Source organism: Cloeon dipterum, chromosome 3 (assembly GCF_949628265.1).
Source record: "Cloeon dipterum chromosome 3, ieCloDipt1.1, whole genome shotgun sequence".
NCBI lineage: Eukaryota > Metazoa > Arthropoda > Insecta > Ephemeroptera > Baetidae > Cloeon > Cloeon dipterum.
The window spans coordinates 20,494,098-20,516,155 of NC_088788.1; the positions used below are offsets into that span (position 1 = coordinate 20,494,098).

Sequence of the window (22,058 nt, forward strand, 5' to 3'; positions counted from 1 at the left end):
ATAAGTCCGTTTGACATCACGCATCTATTTCGGGGCAGATGCACTTGTGTAACGGACGAAGGGCAGTTTCTCCGTCTTTCTTTGTCGCTCGACGGGCACTCGATCGATTGGCAAAGAATTGGACGGGCGGCGCGCGACCCATCGTGTCCATTACAAAGCAATATTTTATTGTGCGCTACCGGGCGTGTCTCTTACATTTTTATGATTCACCAGCTTCATAAGCTTGAATTCTCGATATGCTCTCTTGGCATGTGTCACGTTTTGGAATGGTCTGCTGAGTTTCTTGATGGCTACGTTCTGTTGCTTGATTGTGTCGTACGCAGCACTGCAAACGTCACAAATAAGTATTTAATTGAGATGAAGGAAATAAATGGGGGATGGCGAATGGTCAGACAAGTCAGGGAAGCCTATTATCTCGGAGGTGGGATTCAATTATGAAATGTTCAAGAAGGAGGCTCATTCATTTTATGCGGCAGTATTTTAATTGTTCATAAGTCGAATCATACCGCAAGGTAGTAATTAGATTGATGGTTAATAAACATGGCATTGTTAAAGTACTTTCTGACATGCGTAATAAACTTAAGAGAGTTCCATGTTCTGCCAAATTCCTGCAACATCTATCTCTTGATGTACATTTTGTACAAATTCCAGAAAATTATTTAAAAAAATTAACCATCTCCAAACTAACGTATTTTTATTTGTAAAACTCACCAAACTATGCCCTGTGCGCCTGAGCCGATGGGCTTGAGGCTCTGGTACCTCTTGAGGATCGTGAACTTGGTGTCTCCAACCTCCACGGTGTAGAACATGGAGGTGTGTCTGGACGACATCTTGGCGCCTGGCCTGGGACCGAGGAACGGCATGCAGTCGGGGAGGCCCGCTTAGCTCAGTCAGGGGTGGTCTAGGGCTGCACTAAGTCAGGTCGGGCACGAGAGATCGGTCGGGTCGCGGCGGCTGTTGTCTGCGGAACACATGAGAGCACGCAAATTAGGACGGAACAAGCATGAGGGGGAGCTAGAGAGAGAAAAGCCGCTGTCGACGCCGTCGTCGAGGAACAAATCCAGTCGGATTTTCTCCGCCCGCCAAAGTTGCAGTGTCATCGTGCAGAATTCGACGGAAAGAGTAACAAAGGCTTTCCTTCCTTCCCTTCCGCCTCGCTGATTAATTCAAACGCGCGCGTACGCACACAGCGGCTGCAATCAGCAATTCCCTTTCAGAGTTCCCGGGATGCATTCATATTTTATCAGCTTATGCAAAAAAGCGAAAGTTGACTCTGCGATCCATTAAGCAACACTACCGTGTTTGCCAGTAAGCTGAAATACATACAAAGCTGAAAACAAATACTGAAATTTTACACAGCCTTTTATGAAATGTAAGCTATCAAAAGTGGCAGCACGTGAATGCGTGGAATTGTGCTTCTTTTATTTTAGCTCTAATATGTTTTGCATATTTTAAGGGCAATTTTGTGAGCTTGTTAAGGAGTAAAATGGTGCGTATTTTATACCAGGTAGTGGTGTTATGGTCCATGCCTACATGGTAAAAAATCCAAATAATTTGAAAATAACGACTATTTTTATAACTCTTTGACGGTGAAACCAGATTCAAAGTGATCTCATTTCTCAATACAACTCAAACAAAGAGTGGGTGCCAGAGTTACTCTTCCGTTTTTTGTCTTTTGCTTTTAATTCCACAGTCAGCGAAGTGAGTGTGTTTAGAAAAGCTTTTGATTGCTTTGGATGGAAAACAAAGTTAAGCAGATTGCCATTTTCTAACTTGGCGCACACGCACACACACACAAAAAGAGGCGAAACAAACGCAGCACTTAATGACTGGCAGAGTGCTCACAAAATGCGTGGAGAACAAATAAATGGTGCAAGCCACCGCGTGTGGGCGTTTGCGATTACTTTCTCTTTAACTCGGCAGACCGCAAATCCATTAGGTAATTAAGCGCTGCGATGCAATAAATTGCGTCTTCGGGAGGAGAAGAGAGGCGCCGACCGGTCTGCACATTTTTTGTGTCCATCGAGATTTCGGTGTGCGTCGCCGCAGTAAATTTTTTTCCGCCACGCTGCACTCAAAGTGGCGAATAAATTTGGCATAAATTTTTATTGCACGATCGTCTTTTCCGTATTACAACATCGGAAGTACATTTTTGCGTTGGCTTTTACGAGGCGCACAAAAGTCGGCGGCGTCGAGGGGAAGAAAACAATTTGTATAAATGCGACGGCTATTTATTCATACATCGGGAGCGCAGCTATTTTTTGGATCGTTCCGGGCGGCGAGGGTTGTGCACTGCCATGATTAAATTTTCTCACAGCGCCTTTTGAAAAGGCAGATCAAAGCTGAAATTCCATTTCGAGATGCATTTTCATTACCGGAATATGATACTCTCCGCGTTTAAATAGAGCGCGGCGTGTCGTGTCGTTTGCAGTTTGCATCATGAAAAAGCTCGCTTTTATTGATTCCGTGTTTGTGCTGCCGGCATTCATGAATATTTTATACTTTAATCAATCACTCTCATGTTGCAATCTATTTTATTTAACGTTCTACGAAGATTGGTTGACGAGGCGGCAGTCGCCAGAAATATATACTTTATCGCCCACTGTAAGGATAACAAAATTCAAATTTTATTGTCGTGTGTATATCTTTGCAAAATCCAACGTAATATCTTTTATTGTTACAAAGCGAGGCTGAGCTGAGACATGAACTGGAGGGGTAGAGTGAAAATCAAAATCAAATTGTTCTTTTATATGCGGAGTTCCAAGAATGAAATATCTTAATTCAAAATTTTCATCCATCAACTTCAAGACTAAGTGTTTTAAACCTAGAACAAGATAGGCGTATTATTCACCGTTTTGATTGATGAGACATGAACATGTTTTTAGCAACTCTTAAAACAGCTATGAAAAAGTCAGAGTTGGCCAGGACGGCGCTTTAACCTTTGCTTTGCGTCGGCGGTGTCACTTCCTTTTGCGTCTCGTGTGGCGGCTTTCCTCTCGCCGCGAGAATGATCACCGCAGAGGACATTAAGCAAATGAAAATTCGCACTCGCAGAAATTGAAAATGCACGCCAGCACAGTAATTCCATTTTGCGCGGTCTCAACTTTTTGTCCCGCGTAGAAAACGCATTGAGGCGGAAAATATTCGTTTCTTAAGCGGCCGCATTTTTCTCTCCTGGGCCCGATTTTCAACTCGACGGACCCGACGCTTCTTGCAAGATAAAACACCTTTCCCTCGACAAAAGGGGAGAGCGCGGCCGCTGAAAAATGCTGGGATTCAAGTAAAAAATGGATATTTGGACAAGTGTGGCTCCTTTCTTCTCCGCTTGATTTTTTTTAACTGCAAACAGGGGGCGTGAAAAGAGTCCTGCAATCTATCTGTGTCTCAAAAGCTTCTCCCAAAAAGAACTTTTTAAGAAAAATGAGTTTAAATTTTGAGCTTTCTGGAGTTTTTTGGTTACATCTCCGTCGATCAAATAAAAACAGAAGGGAATTTCCGATCTCTATCTCCAACAATATTCCATTTTTAAATTCTGCTCAACGCTTGATGGAAAAATTATAGTTACTTTACAGAGCCACTTTATATGGTGGTGCTGAAAGTGCCGAACAAGTCAGCAAACTACTTTTCACGTCCCTTTTGCTGCTTTCATTGAACCGCAGTGGAGGAGTCTCCTTTGCGCAGTCATAACTTGTTATACGCTCGCTGGAATTAAATTTCGCCAGCAGAGTATAAGGTTCACGTTTTTGCAGCCGTAATTTTACGCAGTTTCGCAGAACCTTCAAGCTGCAAAATTATCCCACTTCTGGAAATGAGCCACACGCAAGCTGTACTTCGTCTTTTTTTTATTAAAGATAGGCAGCATCTCGACACAGATGCTACGCACGTTGCATAACTTGTAAAAATATTTTCGTGTTAGCTGAAAATCATAAAAATTATTGAATTGACTGACGCAATATTTTTTTGCACCACTATCAAAATTTTTGATGATGAAATATTAATGATAATTAAAAAGAATTTAAAATAAAAACATAAATGCCTATAATTGGCAAGAAAAAATGAAAAGACATAGTCTTAGTCAGACGTTGCAAATCAAAGCAGCGAAGGAGTGGACACAATCAAATTTGTAATTGGCTCTGTTGCGATGTTGAACTCGCTGTCATCGGCAAATGACATTTCGCAAGGGCTCTCACTCGTCTATGGTTATGCACGTGTATACGCAATGTGAATAAGCACATATTTGCACGGTTGGAGCGGAGCGACTGTAGGGCTTTCCATAGTTAAAAGTGCGGCGTAATAACTAAACATGGAGCGAGTTTATGAGCCAATCTGTATGCACAACACGGCTCGCCACTCCACCCCGCTACGATCGAGTTAGGGTGCCAAATCGACGAAAGGCTGATTTTTGCATGCGTGATTAGCATGCTCTACATCATTAAGTTCGGTTTTAGAGCTGAAAATGGGTTTTACGCAATTATTTAAAAATATCGTTTTTTTCCGTTTTAAGTAAGCCTTTCTTACAATTTTCAATTAAAGCAGGAACGTCATAATTTTCGGAAATCAGTTCTTTGTCCTCCTATTTTATAAGGACATTCAACTAAGTTAATTGTATCCCTAATTCTGAGAAATTCCGTAGCACCTGACTCTTTTCCACGCTTAATCGATTTTTGTTATTTAAACATATTCGCGTGTGTTACTGCGGTACACATGGCGTAAATTGAAACGGCTTGATACGGATGCCACCCAGAGGATTAAGACATAACACCGCGGGTGTTTGCTTTTCGAACTATGCAAAGTTTAAAAGGGCCATTGAATATTCATAGTCACGATAAGTCTGCACGGGCATGATTTTGCACGAGAGACCAACCCTTCCAAATAGTGAATCACGGCCAACACCATTTTACCTTACAGCCTCCGTCGTAAAGCTCGGTCTCTGTCGGGGAAACAATTTCCACTATGTCTGAAACTGAATCCCAGAAGAAAACGGATTCATTTTTGACAAGAAAATCGATGCAAACTTTTGCTGCAGAACAAAAGGACAAGAATGTGCAGTTCGTAAAATTTTTTTTATTAAAAAAAAGGCTGAGTGAAAAAATTTCAGACAGTTTTTTGCTGAAAATAATGGTGTCAAGGCGGAACAAGTTTTTATGACAAAAGGTGCGTGTTGAAGTACCGAAAAGTGCTGCTCTGCTGCGAATCGATACGCTTCAAGTTGAGTTGCGGAGTGGAGGAGAAAGAAGCAGCACGTAAATTATCAACGCGCTGAGTAGGACGGTTAGTTTTTCCGATATTTGACTGACACCGTCATCGTTGAAGGAGAAAACCCACAGAAAAGTTTCATCCCCGACCGTGCAATCAGTTGTGACAAGTAACGATAATTCTTGTGGGCATGTAGTTTTCAAAATGTCGGTGTTCTGGAAGACTCTTCGGTATCGTGGGGGAAAATTTAAAAGATGACTAAGTTGTTTCCATAAATATTAATGATTTTTAAGTCACAATGTGTATATTTTAATTTTATTTTCGATCCACGACATATGAATTTGCACCAACTTAATATATATTAAAATTGTTAATTTAAAATCTATCAACAAATATGAGATCTTAGTCTACAGTCATCAAAATGTGAGCTGGGTATGTGAGTTATAAATTTGGTGACTATAAGGCATGCCGAAGAGGATAGCATAGGTGTCGTGGGAGGTTCTTAATAGCCCTAGAAAAAGGCCGTTGCTCTTGCGGAGCGGTTGGATCGTAGCATCGCAGTGATATTGATTTCGTCTGGCACGTGAGATAATGAGCGAGTCTCGATTACAGTCACATGCTCGTTGCATATCGCATTGTTCCACGGGCTTTGTTGTGTAGCCAGTCTCTCTTTGCGCAGCAACGGGAGAAGGGTCTGCAGAGAGCGGCTAATTAATTAATGAAGTTGCCGCGAATAACTCCATTATCCGGAGCGGAGGCAGAAAGTCGCTAGCGAGACAAGAGAGGCCAATAAATACTGATTAGCGAGGATTTTATTATTTACAGAGAGCGCCGCTGTTTAGCTAGCGGCTGCAGAAAACGTAATGATGGGATAAAAGCGGCTCTGTTACCTGATTTAATTTCGCCTGGGAAGCAATGTCGGCGGGCAAACTGTGCCGTTTTAATATTTTAGTAGATAGCCATAACACGAGAAACATTTGATGCTATTTTCAATTTAGGCTGTGATATTTAAATGTAACTCTCTACGACTCTCATCGCAAATGTTTTAAGTAATATGATTTATTTCACTTCAAGTCTAAATTAAGCGAGACAAAATTTGATAATGCTCCGCTGAATCGCATGTAACTTAATTTTGAATTTGCCATGCAGAAAATTCAAAACATTTATATACAATTCATTCTAAGCCTTTAAAAATGTAAGTCTAAATAAAAATATATGAATAAAAAAGTATGGCCGTTCGTGATGTTTGGTTTATGGATCGGACACAGTTGGGCCATAAAAATCACAATTACCAGCATAAAAGCAGCGGTATCGTATATATCATCAGCCAGCAGCGGAGCTCTAATTAAAAACACAGTCGATAATTTTGCACCACCTGAATAATTAACGCAGGCGCGGGTCAAAATAATAATTTTCGCCGTGCGATCAGATTAAGGCATAAATTTTAATTAAGCAAGTGGGGCCGCTTTAATGAAATCACCTGCTCGGTGCGCCGGGTGGCCGTTTCAAAGTTGCTCTGCGTGGCAGCCGAGAGGAGGAAGCTTTTTAATCAGCAGCAGCATCATCATCATCAGAGGGCAGACGCTGCGGTTTTTGGATTGCGCGGAAATTGAATCAATTTGGATGCAAAGGAACTCGAGAGGCTCTATTATTCGAGAACGTGCTGCTCAAGCGTTCAGTGAGCGAGTGCACCTCTGCTTTCCAATTTAGCATTATTTCCAGAGCATAGTGTAAATTGCAGAACGGCTGGCAGACAATTTACTTTATAATTAAAAATAATCTTCTTTTCAGAATACGCTTCACGGTTGGGAATTTCGTTTGGAACATTCATCTTAATTTGTTAAGCAATGGTTCCTAGCTCAAAGTATAAAATTAATATTTAATTACAATTTATTTTTAAAAAACTTCAGCCAGATTCCTGCTTGATAAATTGTTAAGTGTCCTCTCAACGCTGGTATAAACAGCGTTATCTAAACGAGCTAGCGTTTTTGCGTTCGTAAATCAGATCGCGCGCAAAATACTAATTCCATGTTCATTCGGGCAGGGTTTGTTTTCATTCATATTCCGCGGGAAACAAGCGTTATAACCGAGACACAGCGTTTTGCGTCAAATTCGCAGCAGAAAAGGGTTGCTTGTGTGTGCTTGTGCAAACATGGGAAACGCACGCGGAGGCTGCGCCGCAATTAAAAATAGATAAAGGGCGCGGGGTCGTTAAGTGCGTGCCCGAAGCGTTAAAAGGGTGGCGTCTGCCAGTCTCACTCACTCGCATAAGGGTGAAATAAAAAGCAGCGAGTGCGGCATGCTTGTGTCGCGTCGCTTGTCCAACAGACGCGGTCCCGTTTAATAACACGCGAGAAAAATGAGTGCGCGCCGCGGATCGACTTGAAAAATGAGATTTTTATGAGAGAAGCTCGCTGAGCGCTGACAAGGGACAAATTTTCGCCTGAGTGGAGCCGACGGAACAATATTTTTCAACGCCTCTCACCGGAGTCTCACCTCCTCCACTTTGCCAAATGGATGCCTTTGCGAGTTGCAGCGAAACCGGAGTCTCTCTCCGAGGAATGCTTTTTGTTTGACTGCAAGATGATATCGTCTCACAATCAGGCCGGCTGAAGCGTGGGTCGAAACCAATACATTCAAATTTTGTATTGATATTTTAAGATGGTCAACGTCGATTTTCAAACGATTCCTTGTTAAAAATGAAACCAGTATGAATTAACTCCAAAAGAAAAATTCCATTTATTCCCAAGTTTCAATATATTCCAAATATAATAAAACCAACTGCCGCCTTTCACGGACTAGTTTTTGTTTTTACAATCCTAAATAAATAAACTTATGGACAAGCAAAGTTTTGAAGATTGTTTTCCACGAATTGTTTAAAATTTCGCAGTCTAGCGTCAAATTTAAACAAGTTTTCGTGCCAAAGCTAGCAGGGTCCGCGCTGTTCTTTTGATCTCGGTAGCAGCAATCAAAATTTTGAAAAGCATGAGCTCAAAGGCACAAAAATGAAACTTGCACAAGAAAGGGCTGTCACCAGTCGGCGCCGCGGACCCGACGTCCGGGACAAAGGCGGCAGACAGAGGTCAAAGGGCGACGGTCTCTCGCAGGACAATTATTTTCCACTTGAGTTAATGAGCACCGGGGGCTACAGCAGCGCAAATAATGATCGCGGCTTTCAGCGGGGAGTCAGAAAACTCTGACAAACAGTTTGATTTTTCACTCAATCAAGATTTTTTTTTCAAAACTTTCGTAAATACGGGAATTTGCTATTTTTAAGAGCTCCAATAGGGGCTTTTGCATTAAATTTTGGGTAAAATGGTGTGATTATTGTGCTAAAAAAAGTTTTGCTTAGGGCATATTCATATTTGCTTCTGAATGTATCATGGTACTAAATGAGCAGAAAAAGCTTGATATAGTTAGCGGTTCATAATATCTTTACTCATAAATCAGTGTTTTTTCTGGGAGAACATTTTTAATGGTGAAAATTATCAGCATATAAAAACCCCGTTTTTGTTTGTTCAGCCTGGTGAAGCACATTTTCCAGATTCGAGTACAAATATGTACACAGGTATGTTTTTGTCACAATTTCCTGTTCGAAAATAGCAACAGTTGTGTGAATTGTGCACGCGGCGGGAAGAGCAAAAATCCGAAAATGAGTCCAGTATATTCAACGCCTAGATATTTTTCAGAATGGTCCTGTGCTTTACCTACCATAAGCAAGAGGCCATGCTGGGTAACGGAGCAACTAGCACAGGTCGACCAACCAAGTGTCACTCGCAGACCTGCAATAAAAACAATGCATCTTTCATGACACACATTTCAGAGAAGAGTGGCAACATAAAAGGTCAAAGTGGTAGCAGTGTTCACCCGCTTTTCCATATTTATTTATCTAGACACAAAACGCGGTGCAGAGCGATTTCTGTTTCAGCCGCGATATCGTGTCGCATTGGGCGTGCCACTTTGCGGTTTTTCTGGCAAAAGGTCAGAGGACGCAAAAAGCTGATTAACACAGCAATGAATTTGTACGAAATTTGCCATATAGCCGCTGGTCGGACGAAAAAGTTTGCTCATTTGCGCCCGCAAAGTTTGTAACAAGTTGGAGGAGCGGCGATAATTCAGCCCTCGGATGCAAACAACGCACGCCCGCTTTAGCTAGCACGCAATTCGCAGCAGCGGATGAAAGAGCAATGCGGTTCCGTGAAACTTCCATAAATGCGAAATGTTTAGACAGTACTGAGGCTGCGGCGCAATAACTCTTCCAACAGAACATCGAGAAAAAACATATATCTGTCATTCCATTTTCCTCCCTTTCGCAATGGGTTTTTTGAGGGAAATTGGACGAGCGTGTCGCAGTGTTGGGCATCGGCGTGACGTCACTGGTGCTGCTCCAGCAGTCGAGGCACGCGGGCCAAGAGCGGAAAAGAGAGAACAACAGCGAAGGGCGTCATCTCGTCTTAATCACCACCAGCGCGGTGGCACCACGGCAACTCGATCTTTCGGCGATCGGAAAAGCAATGACGTCATCACGGAGCCATTAAGCCGGCAACAAAGGAAGTCCGAGTCGGGCAGGAAGCACAGATCACTTTGCTCTCCACTTCCAAGCAACTTAATTACCAGTCTGGTTGTCCATGAACAGGTATCGCAATTAAGCGCAGTCGCCTACTGGTCCTCAAAAATATAAGTACATACAAAATATGAGAAATTAAAAAATTAAGTGGAATGGCTCTTAACATAGGTCGCATTCGACGCGTTTATTTTTTCCTCAAATAAAATTAAATTGAAAAATCTCATTCCATGGCTCAAAATGTAATAGAACACGCGTCGCACAGCAGCTTCAAGAATACTTTTTTGAAACACGGAACTTATAATATACATAACATACATCTGTGCGCACGTTTAGTTTTTATCACAATTGAATAAAGATATTTTGAATTTGTAACCTGCCAATCGGCTTTAGCAAATAAAGAAATATTTCAAGACACAATAGAAAAAATAGGCAGAGCTTTTTACTCTCCAGTACCATAATTCAAATCTGATTGCGGCAATTTGAAATAACTACACCAGGCTGGTAAAAATAGAATCGATCTCGTGTGTGCGTCAGTTGAAAAATCCATCGCAGCAAGATTTTGATCATAGGGTCGTTGCGTTTCAGCACGCAAAAGATACGCCTTGCCAGCAGATGCTAAATTAAAAATCAGCTCGTGCCAGACACGGATTTTCGAAACGATGTCTCAGCTGATTGGGCATTAATTGAAAGCAGCGCAGTACGGCGGAATAAATTTCGTCTTTTTTGCCGCGCGTTGGCGTAATTTATGGCCCGACCTAGCTCTGCTCCAAGCGGGAAAAACTCGTAAATCAGCGCTCGTCCAACTTTTCCACGTCCTTTCTCAATATTTTTTCGTTCGCACGACGGCTCGTGAAACGATTCTGGGATATGTTAGACAAACAGATACGCGCAAAATAAGCCTTTCTTTGAATAAAAAAGCAGTGCGACTTGTAGGGGCGAGAATATCTCGTGTATATTAAAGTAGTGTATTTGTAATTCAAAGTTTTTCTACTCATGAGCGTGGGTGGGGCGGTAAATAAGTCTGGGATTATTTATCTCGGCATAAACAAAATCAAGAAAACTATCACATCATCTCGAAAAAAGAAATTCCAGAAAAGCTTCAGAAGAAAAGAATTCTTTCACTCAACAGTAGGATAAAATTAGTCGATATGAATGGCATTCCGAAAGAGGCGCGAATAGAAGGACTGAGCGGATGAATTGAATTGGAAATGACGGCGTCTGGCGAAACAAAAGAAAATAACCAGGAAGAAAGGTGAGCGGAGGCCGCGTCTGGCCGATTACATCACATCGAGCCTCTATTTCCTCATGCGCACATTCCGCGTCGCCTTTTTTACGGGTGTACAGTGCCAAGATTTCTTGTCGGGCGAGACGCGAGGAATGCGTGCAGCGCAGTCCTCGCCAATATAGACCGCCGTGGCAATGAATTGCCATTTGGCTTGCCCGCCGCTGATGTAACAACACGCGAAAAAAAAATCCCGCCGGCCGCCTTTAATTCAGCCTGCGCCGGGAATCCCGCCTGCTTGCTTCAAAACACAATTCGACTCGCGGAATTGCAGCGCCCGATTTGCCGGCAGCCCATCAAATTTGCATCAACTAAAGACTGACAGTTTTAGATTTTTTCCAAGGAAAAATAATGCAATGGAAAAAGCATATATTTTTTATAAATATATCTGAGAATATATTGTATCATACTGTTGAATGAAAAAAATAATATAAAGTGGATATAGTTAAGTCTTTTTTCATTCCTGACAAGCTTTTTAATTAAAATCAGCTAAAATATGCGCTGCGAAAGTTTTAAAGAAAAGACACTTCTTAAAAAAGCTACAAAAACCACAACGAATGCCAGAGAGACATTAAAAGGCGAGGAACATAAATTCATGATTTAATTAACGTCTTCCGTCTATCGTGCATTTTAATTAAAAAACCCTTTTGCCTTTTTACTTGGCACGTGGAGAAGAACAAACAATCGGTGTTAAAATCCACAACCCGCGAGCGCGACACATCTGTGTTGTCGATCTGGCGACGAAAAAGGGTTCTCTTTCTGTCTTTTTGCAGCCGGTAATAAATTAACTTTTAAGTGGAGTAACAGCGAATGTTGTCGTCTCTATGCGAGATAATTGGATGCCCGGCCGTGGCCACGGTATGCAACCGGCGCGCCACGCGCCACGCACCGGTTGCATAACTCGGAAAAAGGAGTCGTGCGTGCCGGCCGGCCAGCCAGCCAAAAACTGTTCTTTCTATTTTTCTCTTTCAACTCGCGCAAAACCGTAGCGAGATGCCGCGTTCTAGAGGAGAGGCCGAGAGAAAGAGTTGTTTTATGCTGCTTTTAGACGGGCCCAATTCGCTCCAGCAAAGCCAACGTCTAATTTAACCTTTGTGGATCTACATTTCCTCTTTGTGAAAATGTTTTGCAACTCCAAATTACCTCAGAAGCGTCTTTTTACAGCGAACAATAAAAGCAGCATAAATCTAAATATCAGACATGGCCCATTTATTTGCTTTTTAATCCGCAACAAAGGAGGCAGAACCCGCGCAGCGCGTCGCGGCCAGAGAAAGGATCGCGACAATGAGCCGCCCCCGCTTGCTCTTTTGGCAAAATAATAATGTAATATCTAACAAAGCCGACTGACTATTCACAGTGGAAGAGGAAGAAAGAAGTGCGGTCGTCGCCAAACTGTCTCTCTGTCTGTCGAAAAGAAACCATATTGCCTGCCGCAGACGCTAAACAGTTAGACGTCTGCTACGCAACAATGTGAAGACCGAGTGAAATTGCATTTCCCTCCGCACATTCCTTTTATCGCAGAAACTAATTGAAAAAAGAAAGAAAATTTTGTCAAGAGCTGAATGCCAACTAAAAAAATATTTATCAAAATTGTTGGACCAACCACGCCTCTAAATTTGACCACCGTGGTGCTTGATGAACTTTCTACTTTAAGGTCACGTTTCATAATGCAAGTAAAGCTTCTTGAATTTTGTTTGGCCAGAGACAGAATGAAGCCTTACTATAACAAGGCAAAAAAAAGTCTGACAGAATTCCCGGCTCCATTTTTCTGTTCCACTGAATTGAGCGAGGCAATTTTCCCTGCCTCCGTTATGGATGGCAACTGTGCACACGAAATCATCTTTTTGGGTCAAAGCATTTATTCTTCATTTCGAAGCAGCAGGCCTTTCATCGCTCATCCACCGCAATGGCCGATAAAAAAAACTCAACTCGCATTATGAAAATTAGCCGAGATATGAATGAGCCACGACTTGCTGTTGACTGTTTGATGCCTTTTGAGTTGGAAACAAATAACGAGCGGCAAAAATGCTTGTTGGTCGGAGTTTTATTATTTCATCCGCGTGCGAGCAGCGCTCGTAATTACGCTCTGCTTAAACAACAAAGCTTGACTCTGTGGAATTTTTGCACCCGCAATTACCTTTCCAACAAATGCAGCGCGAAATTAGTTCTACGCCAATTTATGCGGCCACAAAATTCGAATTTCGTGCTAGGGGGAAGGGAAATTCTAATGAGATTTAAACTTCTAATCCAATTAAAGTCATAAATTTGGCCACGGACGACACCTCGCCCGCTTTTCTTCTCCCTTTCTTTTCCGCTCGGCGGGTTTGGGGGCACCGTCGGCTACGAAAAGACAATTCAAGTAGCCTGTTAATTATTCCCGGCGCCTTGTGGAAATGTTTCAGCCTCCTGTGATATTTTAAGCCTTAATGCATACCTTTCTATTTTTTGCCCTAATTTTACACTTTGAACTAGCCATCTATTTTTGAATTTTAGAAGTTGGGAAATCCTTTACTGTTTCGTTAATGTATATATTATGAACTTTGCTCTCACCTTACATCTGTCAATGACACGTCAGAATGGATAAAAGAAAATATTGAAGCTTCTTTCAGAAAGAAAAAGTTGCCAGGTCACAATTAGAAACAGGAAATGAAAAGCAAATTGTATGCCTGCGATTTAGTCTAATTAACTAGCACAGCTCCTTGGCCCAATTTCCCTTTCAGTCAGCTCAAAGGCGGATGCGATGTTTGAACAAGATAATTACTATCCAAACGCAAGTAGTCGTCGGTAACTAGCAGAGCTTATTATAATAATTCGAGTGTTGGTGCAGAGGAGGGCGGGAGATAGCATCTCACTCTCTCGACAGCGCCGAATTATCTCGCTCCGTGCAGCACGCTTCCTTCCACGTGACGTCATGTGTGTGCTAATTGAAAAGCACCGCCGATTTTAATTAATGCAAATTCGGTTTAAGCGAGACGCGCGAGATTAAAGTAGATGCGCTCCCACGAGGGATTGGTCGAGTTGTCTGGCTGCTTGACACCTCGAGGAACGGCCTGAGGCGACGCTCCGCGTGTTCAATGTTTAATGGGATTCGCTAAAATGCAATTTGGGAGACGAGCAGACAGCTTGGGGAGCATATGTTTGATCTTTGGACGAAAATCTCGGCTCTGTTGGCGGCGGCACCAGGAAAGGAGACGAAAATTTATCTCGCAAAATTTTTACAATCACTTTTATATTTCCATTTCTTTTTGGGGCTGTACAGTTTGGTTTGCACCTGCACCATCTACTCGATTTTCTTTATTTGTTAAATGAAAATCGGTGAAAAAGTTTACAAATGCAAGAAGAAGTATATCGCACTTGATTTGATTTTTTTATAACTGTACTGTTTTCAAAAAAACATCTCGTAAAGCCAATTTGATCTATGCATAAAACTATCGATTAAAACATTCTTCGACGTTCACTCTTTAAGATTTTTACGGAAACTGGCATGTTATGTATATCATGTTCCTGTGAGAAAAAGTAATTTTGCTGGAAAAAAATTGATCTAATCTTGATCATATTCTTCGGAAGCCTATGTTGTGTTTGGTTCTCCTTCTAAACTAATTTCGAGACGCACTTCTCAAGATCAAAAAGCAGAGGCAACTCATCATCAGAAGGGGAGAGACGATTTCGCTCAGCCGGGAAGTTTGATGGGATTACGCGCGAGATTGATTTAGCGGGAAATAATGGAGAGGTGCGAAACAATGCGGCGGCTATTAAAGCGGCTCGAGTGTGTGTATGTGTGCATGTCTGGGCCGTCGGTGGCGGGGTGCAATTACCATCAGATCCAATTCTGCTCGGGCGGCCGACGAGAGAGGCTTCATCGATAAACAAGCCAGCCAGCCCCACCTTGCTTCCCCGCGGGTAGCAAAAGCACCCCTTGCCGAAAACGTCAATCAGCGAGAGAGCCAATTTCACAGCGCGACGCAATCCATCAAAATTATATACGTGCGGGTGCGGGGAAAGGCATTGCGCGGCTCTCTTCGCATTCCATTGACGAGAGAAACGCCCATTCTAAAGGAAATAGGTTTTTTGCAACCAAAAGTGGAAACGAGAGCTGATCGTACAATAAAGATGTGAGATTTGACATTTGCGGCAATGGCAGGCACCAGACTTTGCCTGGGGAAAATACAGTAATATTTGCTGTAGTTGGGAAGATTGATAATAATTTCCCAAATTGCTATTACGTTAAATTTATTAGTTTGAGGAAGTAATTAAAATTTTTACTGCAAGTCGAAACTAAACAGTTTTTTTTGTAAGCGCTCATCATTAAATATTGCAGATTGCAGTATTGTACACATATTAATTTAATGAAAAAGATTTTAAAAAATTGAAAAAAATATTCTAAGATCGAAGTGGAAATTTTCATATGCTAGCCATCGATCCAGGCAAAATTCAATTAACCTCCCCACGCGAATGGGTAAATTTGTATTTTAACATCCATTCCACACATTAATTTTATCTTTAATTGAGACTATTTTAAATCATTTTTGCGCATGATTAAAACGAATGAAACAATGAACGTCACATTGCATTTCAAACCTTTTAAAATTTGTGGTAAAAATATGGTGGTGGATCAAGGTATAAAAAGGCACATTTCGTTCTCAGCTGAGTTCATAAATCATGCACATGAATTAAAATTTTATGAATATCATTTAGTACATACCCGCATGCGATGGACTCCTTTCAGTGCCGAATTGCCAACACTTAAGTTATCTGTCGACGCTCTGCAACACAAAAACCACAAAATGAATGCATAAAATAGGGAAAACAAGTTGTGCAATACCAGCAAGCAGGGCGTGGCGCTGCGAATACAGCGAAATTTCAAAGCACCTGCCTCTCCCCTCTGCAGCAATTTTACCAAGCCGACGCAAAAAGGATAAATTAATTAAAAGCAAATAATGGACGGAGAGCGAGCGGCCCGAGGCCAGAGCACATTGTGCCGTCGAGGGGCGCCGTCTAATTCACCTTTCCGCCGCGCTCTAAACTGGTTATGCAAAATTCCCCTGTGCTAGCTCAGTCCATTTTTTATCTTGCATTTGACAACCTCGGCTCTTCGAGCTGGTCAAAAAAACAGAGTCAGAATATCTGTGTGTTGTGCACGACTAAAATGATATTAAATATTTAATGGTACTTAAACAATTTTTCACAGATATCACAGTAATACATGGACACAAAATTGTAAGCTATTAAAAAAAACTCATTTCATTTGACTAAACCCACAAATTTATGTTGAGGATACAATAAGGAAGTACCTGATCTAATAGAAAACCTTAATGATGTTATTGAATTTAATTAAAAGATTGGAAAGATGAGCAGCTAACATAATTTGATAAACTTTTGTTTTGATACACCCTAACGTTTTGTCCCTCTTCTAATGCCTGTTTGGTCTGCCTGCAGGTTATATTGAAACATCTTCGCGGACGCATCCCTCAGTAAAGCGGATCGGACGCATAAACAAATCGCCCCAAATGCAATAAGAAAGGTCTGCAGTTTCTTTTTGCCGGGCAGGGGTTCTTTCATGTTCCAGAATCGGCCTCTGGGGCGTTTACTGTTTTGCGGCGGCTCCAATTTCTGCTTCATTTGACGGAACAGACAAATGGACTAACATGAGGGCGGTCACACGAAACTCGCTTTTCGACACTACTCTCCGAGTCGAATTACGCCAAAATGACGCTTACCATTCTGGAAAGCACGACCACCACGTGTGCAGATGGAACTGTTGAAAACAGTATTTTGTCCAAAAAAACTCGATTCAACGGATAAATGTAAATTATTTGTTTTTCTCACAATGAAATAAGTGTCTGGAGATTTCCATATTAGCATGGACTAAACACTAAACACCCTTCTAAACGCTAATTGAGAAACTTCTCTGAAATATGGAAGTCTCAAGAAATCTTCAAGAAACAGCGAAAAATAAAAGCCTCAACAACGAGTAGGGCTTGGTATCAACTCCAAGACGAATGCATCCTGAGGCAGCGACGGTTTGAGTGCACATGGCAGGTCAAAGTCGCAAGTTGCGCATTTGCATCAAAGCAAAGCACTGGGGGAAGAAGTTGCGTCGGCCTAGAGCAATCTCTAATTGCAGAGCGAGAAAAGTCGGCAGTGTGCTTTTTCCCAAGCGAGTTTCCCTTCTGAGCTCGCCGGGGAAATAATTGCTGCGGCGCAGAGATAGTCCTGTGTTTATTTTTCCGGCAGAGAGTACGTGTTTTGTCGAGCAACGCCGCGCCAGAGATAAATAAGCACAATTTCCACTCGACACTGCTTTTTACATTTCACCCAAAATTTCATTTCGCATGTACAACGAATTTCGCGCAATGTTTAATTTCAGTATTACCACGCTGTTGTAACTTCGAAGTAATGGCTCTGTTTTCAACAGATTAAAAAAATGAGCTGAATTTCTAACGTTAAAAAAAGAATGTAGAAGCTTATCACTTTAGAAAATTTAATGATTCCAAATCGTCCAAAATGCTTTATTCCTTATGCATTTTGAGCTTCTTTATTTTTGTGTCGCTATATAGTAAGGCATGCATGGAGGAGTGCTTCTTCCTCCGCCCCGGAGGATAAATAATTTGATTTGGAACGTGTGGCAGCCGCCGACATTATTTCACGCCGCACTCCTGAATGCGATTATGCCGGTGGAGTGAACGGAATCGACACTGTGCTCTCGACCTATATATTGCAAATTGCGTTTGGCCGCCTTGGGGATCGCTGCCTGCTTCTGTTTTGCGACAGCTAAATGCTAATCTCAAGATGACGAAGGAAGTCGCATATTGATTTTTCACCGCCGAATAGGTGAATGCGAAGCAAAGCAGGTCAGGGGGTAGTGAACAAATATGTTTTGGGACTCAACACCGGAATGCAATTTCAGATTGAATTCAAACTTCTTCGTAGCACGTACTTGTGAAAATCGCACATGTTTGCTAACAAATAAACAGTTTCAATATATGGAAAAATATTCACACAGCATAATACACCAAAGGTTATGATCTTTTTGCTTGCCGGAAAAGACGCACAATTTTTCCCTCTTGGGTTCGTCAAACGATCAGCATTTTTCTCCGACGCACAGCACACATTCCGACCGCAAAGAAGCGAATAAAAGCGCGTCTAGAGGTGAAGAGGCCCTTCTCAGACTTGCGAATTCAGGCAATTTGCAACGGTGGTGTGCGTTGAATAGAGCAGCAGCGATCACAACGGCAATCGCGGTTTGTTAGGCGCTGCCTGCGTCAACCGACTGCACGTGCATTTTCCCGTTCGTGGCACACGCGATCGATAAATCGTTAGCCGCCTCGTCCTCCTTCTCGTTCCTTCTAAAATAAAGAAAAGAGCTGCTGCGACGCCGGCCGGCCCTCCGATATTTGCTAACCTTCTAACGAGCCACACCAGTCAACACAGGTTTGTTCACACACCTTCGGGCATCTCTTCCGTCCGATGTTGGAGGAAATGAGCCTTTCCCAGAAATTCATTCGCTCTCATTGTTTGTTTTTCCTATAAAAGCCGGCCAACTTGACGCATGAGTCTCACACATTTTCCAGACTTCTTTCATTCATACTCATGAATTTTAATCAAGTGAGAAGGAACCCTGTCGGGAGATTTACGTCTCCCTCCCACGAAAGAATCGACAACACTTGGGGCTAATCACTTCAAATTGCACGTGAGCACGGTGACACGGAGGTGGGACGCCGCCCCCCGGTTGTCAGGCTGTCCGCAGGGGTAGTGTTCCCCCTCGGCGAGAACAAACAGGCGAAAGAAAAGAAGAAGAGCGACATGTGCTTGCGGGATAACAGAAATCTCTCCTTTCTCGGGCAGGGAGGCCCAGGGCTGATACATCTACACCCACCGAGCACATATAGAAAACCCATTTAGCAGCTCTTTATCGGGGCATCAGACGTGCATTATGCTTTCTCCGGCAGCACAAAGTGTGTTTACCTTTGCGCGGGGCCGAAACTCATTCCGAACAGCTTAAATATTAATAACTTTCTCCTTCCGCGCCAGTCAGATTAAACGTCTCTCACTCACTCGCCCGCACTGCGTCGAGGTGTGCGCCCGATAAATAAACCGCTCGTAATCGGACTTGAGCAACTGCGAGTAATATGAACGAGAGAGAGAGAGAGAGAGAGAGAGAGAGAGAGAGAGAGAGAGCCTGTTTGCTCAGCCCTGTTGCTGCAAAGGCGAGGTGTTGCGGTTTGCGCTCCACTTGCAAGAGCAAACTTCGCAAAACACAGAGGAACGTGCCGAAATTTCGACATGCAACATGGTACGAAGCTGGAAACGACGCCGGCCAGAGGCGTTTTGCAAATAGTGCACCTTTCCCATCTCGCTCGGAATGAAATTAATGTTAAGAGTGAGTGGCGGCTTGAGAACAAACGTGGAAGCAAAATTTTGCATTCATTCGCGAGCGTGAACTTTCACATTTCAGGTGTATGCCATTTTAATAAATTAAAAAATTAAAAGTAAAGGTAAGTGGGCTAATTAGATTTTTGTTGTTTAATTTTTAAAACACTTCGTAAAAAATTAAATATTACACCTTATTTAGCTAATAATTTAAGCAAGGGCAACTTGAGAGAATTAATCGCTTTTATGTATATTTCCCTTATTATTTTTTCATTCTAACATTTTGAACCAAAATTTCGCCCAAATAGACACGAAAGAAGCGAAGAAGTCCTTCTATATTTACAAATAAAGAGAGGAGAGCTGCGGCGCGGCACAGCATTTTTATTGGAATCATCGGTCTTTGCTACTGTACGTATGTGTATGTAAACATTTCTCAAAGTTTGCAGTTGTGCTCTTTGGTGCTTGCTAGGGTGGAAAGACCGCAGCAGCGAGAGAAGTGAGAAATTTACGGCGCGCGCAGCATCAGCAACAACAAGTCTGCATAGCGCAGCAGTGGCCGTGTTGCACAAAGTGGCGAATGCTGCGGATTGTGCTACTAGAAAGTTGGCATCTCTAAAAGCGACGACTGCAGCAGCGAGCCCGCCACCCAACTTTTCCGCCGCCTCTGTTTGCCAGGCAATAAATTTCCCCGGCTATTTGTCGGTCTGAACGGAGGAGAGCGAGCAGACAGACGGCGAAAAGTAGGGCTTGCGTGACTCGACTGGAAAAGATGCGGTTCGCTTATGAAAAATAATGCTTTGTTGCGCTTCCTTTGATGCGACGCCTGATTATTAAATTTCCTGGAAATTGTTTTCCACTTGCAATCACGGCATGAAAGTTCCCTCCATGGCTGCAGCCATTTACGAAAGGAGAAAAAAGCACACCATTACCAAGCCAGCAGAGCGCGAAATTCGATTCGGAAGCGACCGTTTCACAGCTGCAGAGCAATTATTGCTTTCTTAATTGGTACTTTTTTTTGCCGAAACGACCTTGACACTCGCTAATTATCAGTTCGTGTTCGCTGATCGAGTTTCTAGTTTTCGAATGGCGGCGACAATTTGTCGACTCGTGGGCAGAGCAGGCGTTGGAACAAAGCTCAAAGCCCGTAATTTTGGATTTTGTAAGTGTACTTTGCCTTCTTCATAGGTAACTTTAAACTCACTTAGTATTATTCAATTGAAAAAAATTGGAGTGAACAGAAGAATAAGCTATTAATTAGATTGTAATGGGTAAACAATCCTCTCTGAAGAGAATTTTTAACAACATTTTCTTACTTGAAAACAAGAACGTTGCATTAAACATAACTGTCAAATTCAAGAGAAAAAATCAATTTTTCACGAATCCCGTAGGTATTAGGTAGCTTGAAATTAAACGAAAAAGATTTCACTCCTCTCCACCATAATTTGTTTTTACAATTGTAATAATGGTTATATAATGATTATATTTTAATACCTTTGAGATTGCAGGAGCACGTTTCATCCCACCTGGGGCGAGTGTTTCGAACGGAATAATTAAAGTTATGCTACATTCCGTCGGATCATGAATTGCGGCTTTGAAGCCAGTAGCTCGCTCGAGCGCATTCGCAATTTCCCGTTCGTTTCGAAAGGGGCGTGTGCATTCTTTTCCAGCCAATCTAGTATAAACTCATTTGTACAATTTTAGCGTCAGCCGCGGGCGCTTTGTTTTGCGTGGGCTGCGACAGAACAAACGCGCGTGCACTAATCAGTCGGCGTGTTTGAACGCAGGAGTAGTAGCATCCCTTTAGGCAACAAAGGCTTGCGTTGAAGCAACTAAATGCAACTTGCGTAGCCACCAAAACGCAGTTCTAAACCCTTCTGCGGTATTAGGCAACGGGTAAATTTGCTTTTCGTCTCTGGACGTGAGTAGCTATGGGGCAAAGCTGCTAACAGCCAGCAATTCCAAATCTAAAATAACTCTGGTTTATAAATTTTAGGTATTTTGCAACAAAAATGGATTAAATCGTCAGATTGTAAGAAGCGATCGAGAGCAACTCAAACTGTCTGGGATAACTATATCTGAGTGCCAGCAAAAGTAGTAAAACTTTGGCCATAAAACCTTTTTACAACTTTTATGGCATCATATTTCATAACTTCACTCAGCACCTGTAAAACTAGTGTTTGGTTTTACTTAATTTTGTGTTTTTCATCGGTCATATAAACCATGGATTTTAATATTCTTTTTCTTAGCGTCAATGGCTAAGATTGACCCGTGAAGTTTGGCAACTCTGCGCTTCATTTGCATGCAGTAGACACAAACGGATATGCAATTTTGGGAGTTTGCTCGCTTTTCAGGCACACAATGAGCTAGAAGCCAGGCCCCCACGTTGTATCGATTTGTGCGGCGGCGACTCTCACTCGCCGCGCCGCGCCTTCCTTTCCTAGCATTATCAAACGCGTCTTCTTCCTTTCTTACGCTTCGCACCTTTTCTGCCGGCGTGTTTACAAAGGCCGCTCGGATTTATTAAGGGATCCAGCCGAGCGAGCGAGCGGGCGGGCTCTGATAAAAAAAGGAAGCACTGATTGAGTGTGGCTAGCTCTGCCAGGAAATAAAAACGGCGCCGCCGCTTTATCGCTCGGCAGTCCA

General features: G+C 42.5%; 1 protein-coding gene across 8 annotated transcripts in view; it reads right to left on the reverse strand.

The window, feature by feature from the left end:
• The window catches only part of bsk (mitogen-activated protein kinase dJNK), a 64,962-nt gene that overhangs the window by 4,980 nt on the left and 37,924 nt on the right, over window positions 1-22,058 (reverse strand). For 5 of the 8 annotated variants that reach the window (XM_065486363.1, XM_065486356.1, XM_065486364.1 and 2 more), the window contains 4 exons: window positions 15,748-15,808; window positions 8,908-8,978; window positions 712-961; window positions 196-325 (listed from right to left, as the gene is read on the reverse strand). In XM_065486363.1, coding sequence (XP_065342435.1) covers window positions 196-325; window positions 712-863 — 282 coding nt within the window. In that variant the 5' untranslated portion in view covers window positions 864-961; window positions 8,908-8,978; window positions 15,748-15,808. The remainder of the gene's footprint in view (window positions 1-195; window positions 326-711; window positions 962-8,907; window positions 8,979-15,747; window positions 15,809-22,058) is intronic. The other 3 variants (XM_065486359.1, XM_065486360.1, XM_065486361.1) reach the window with 1 other exon arrangement.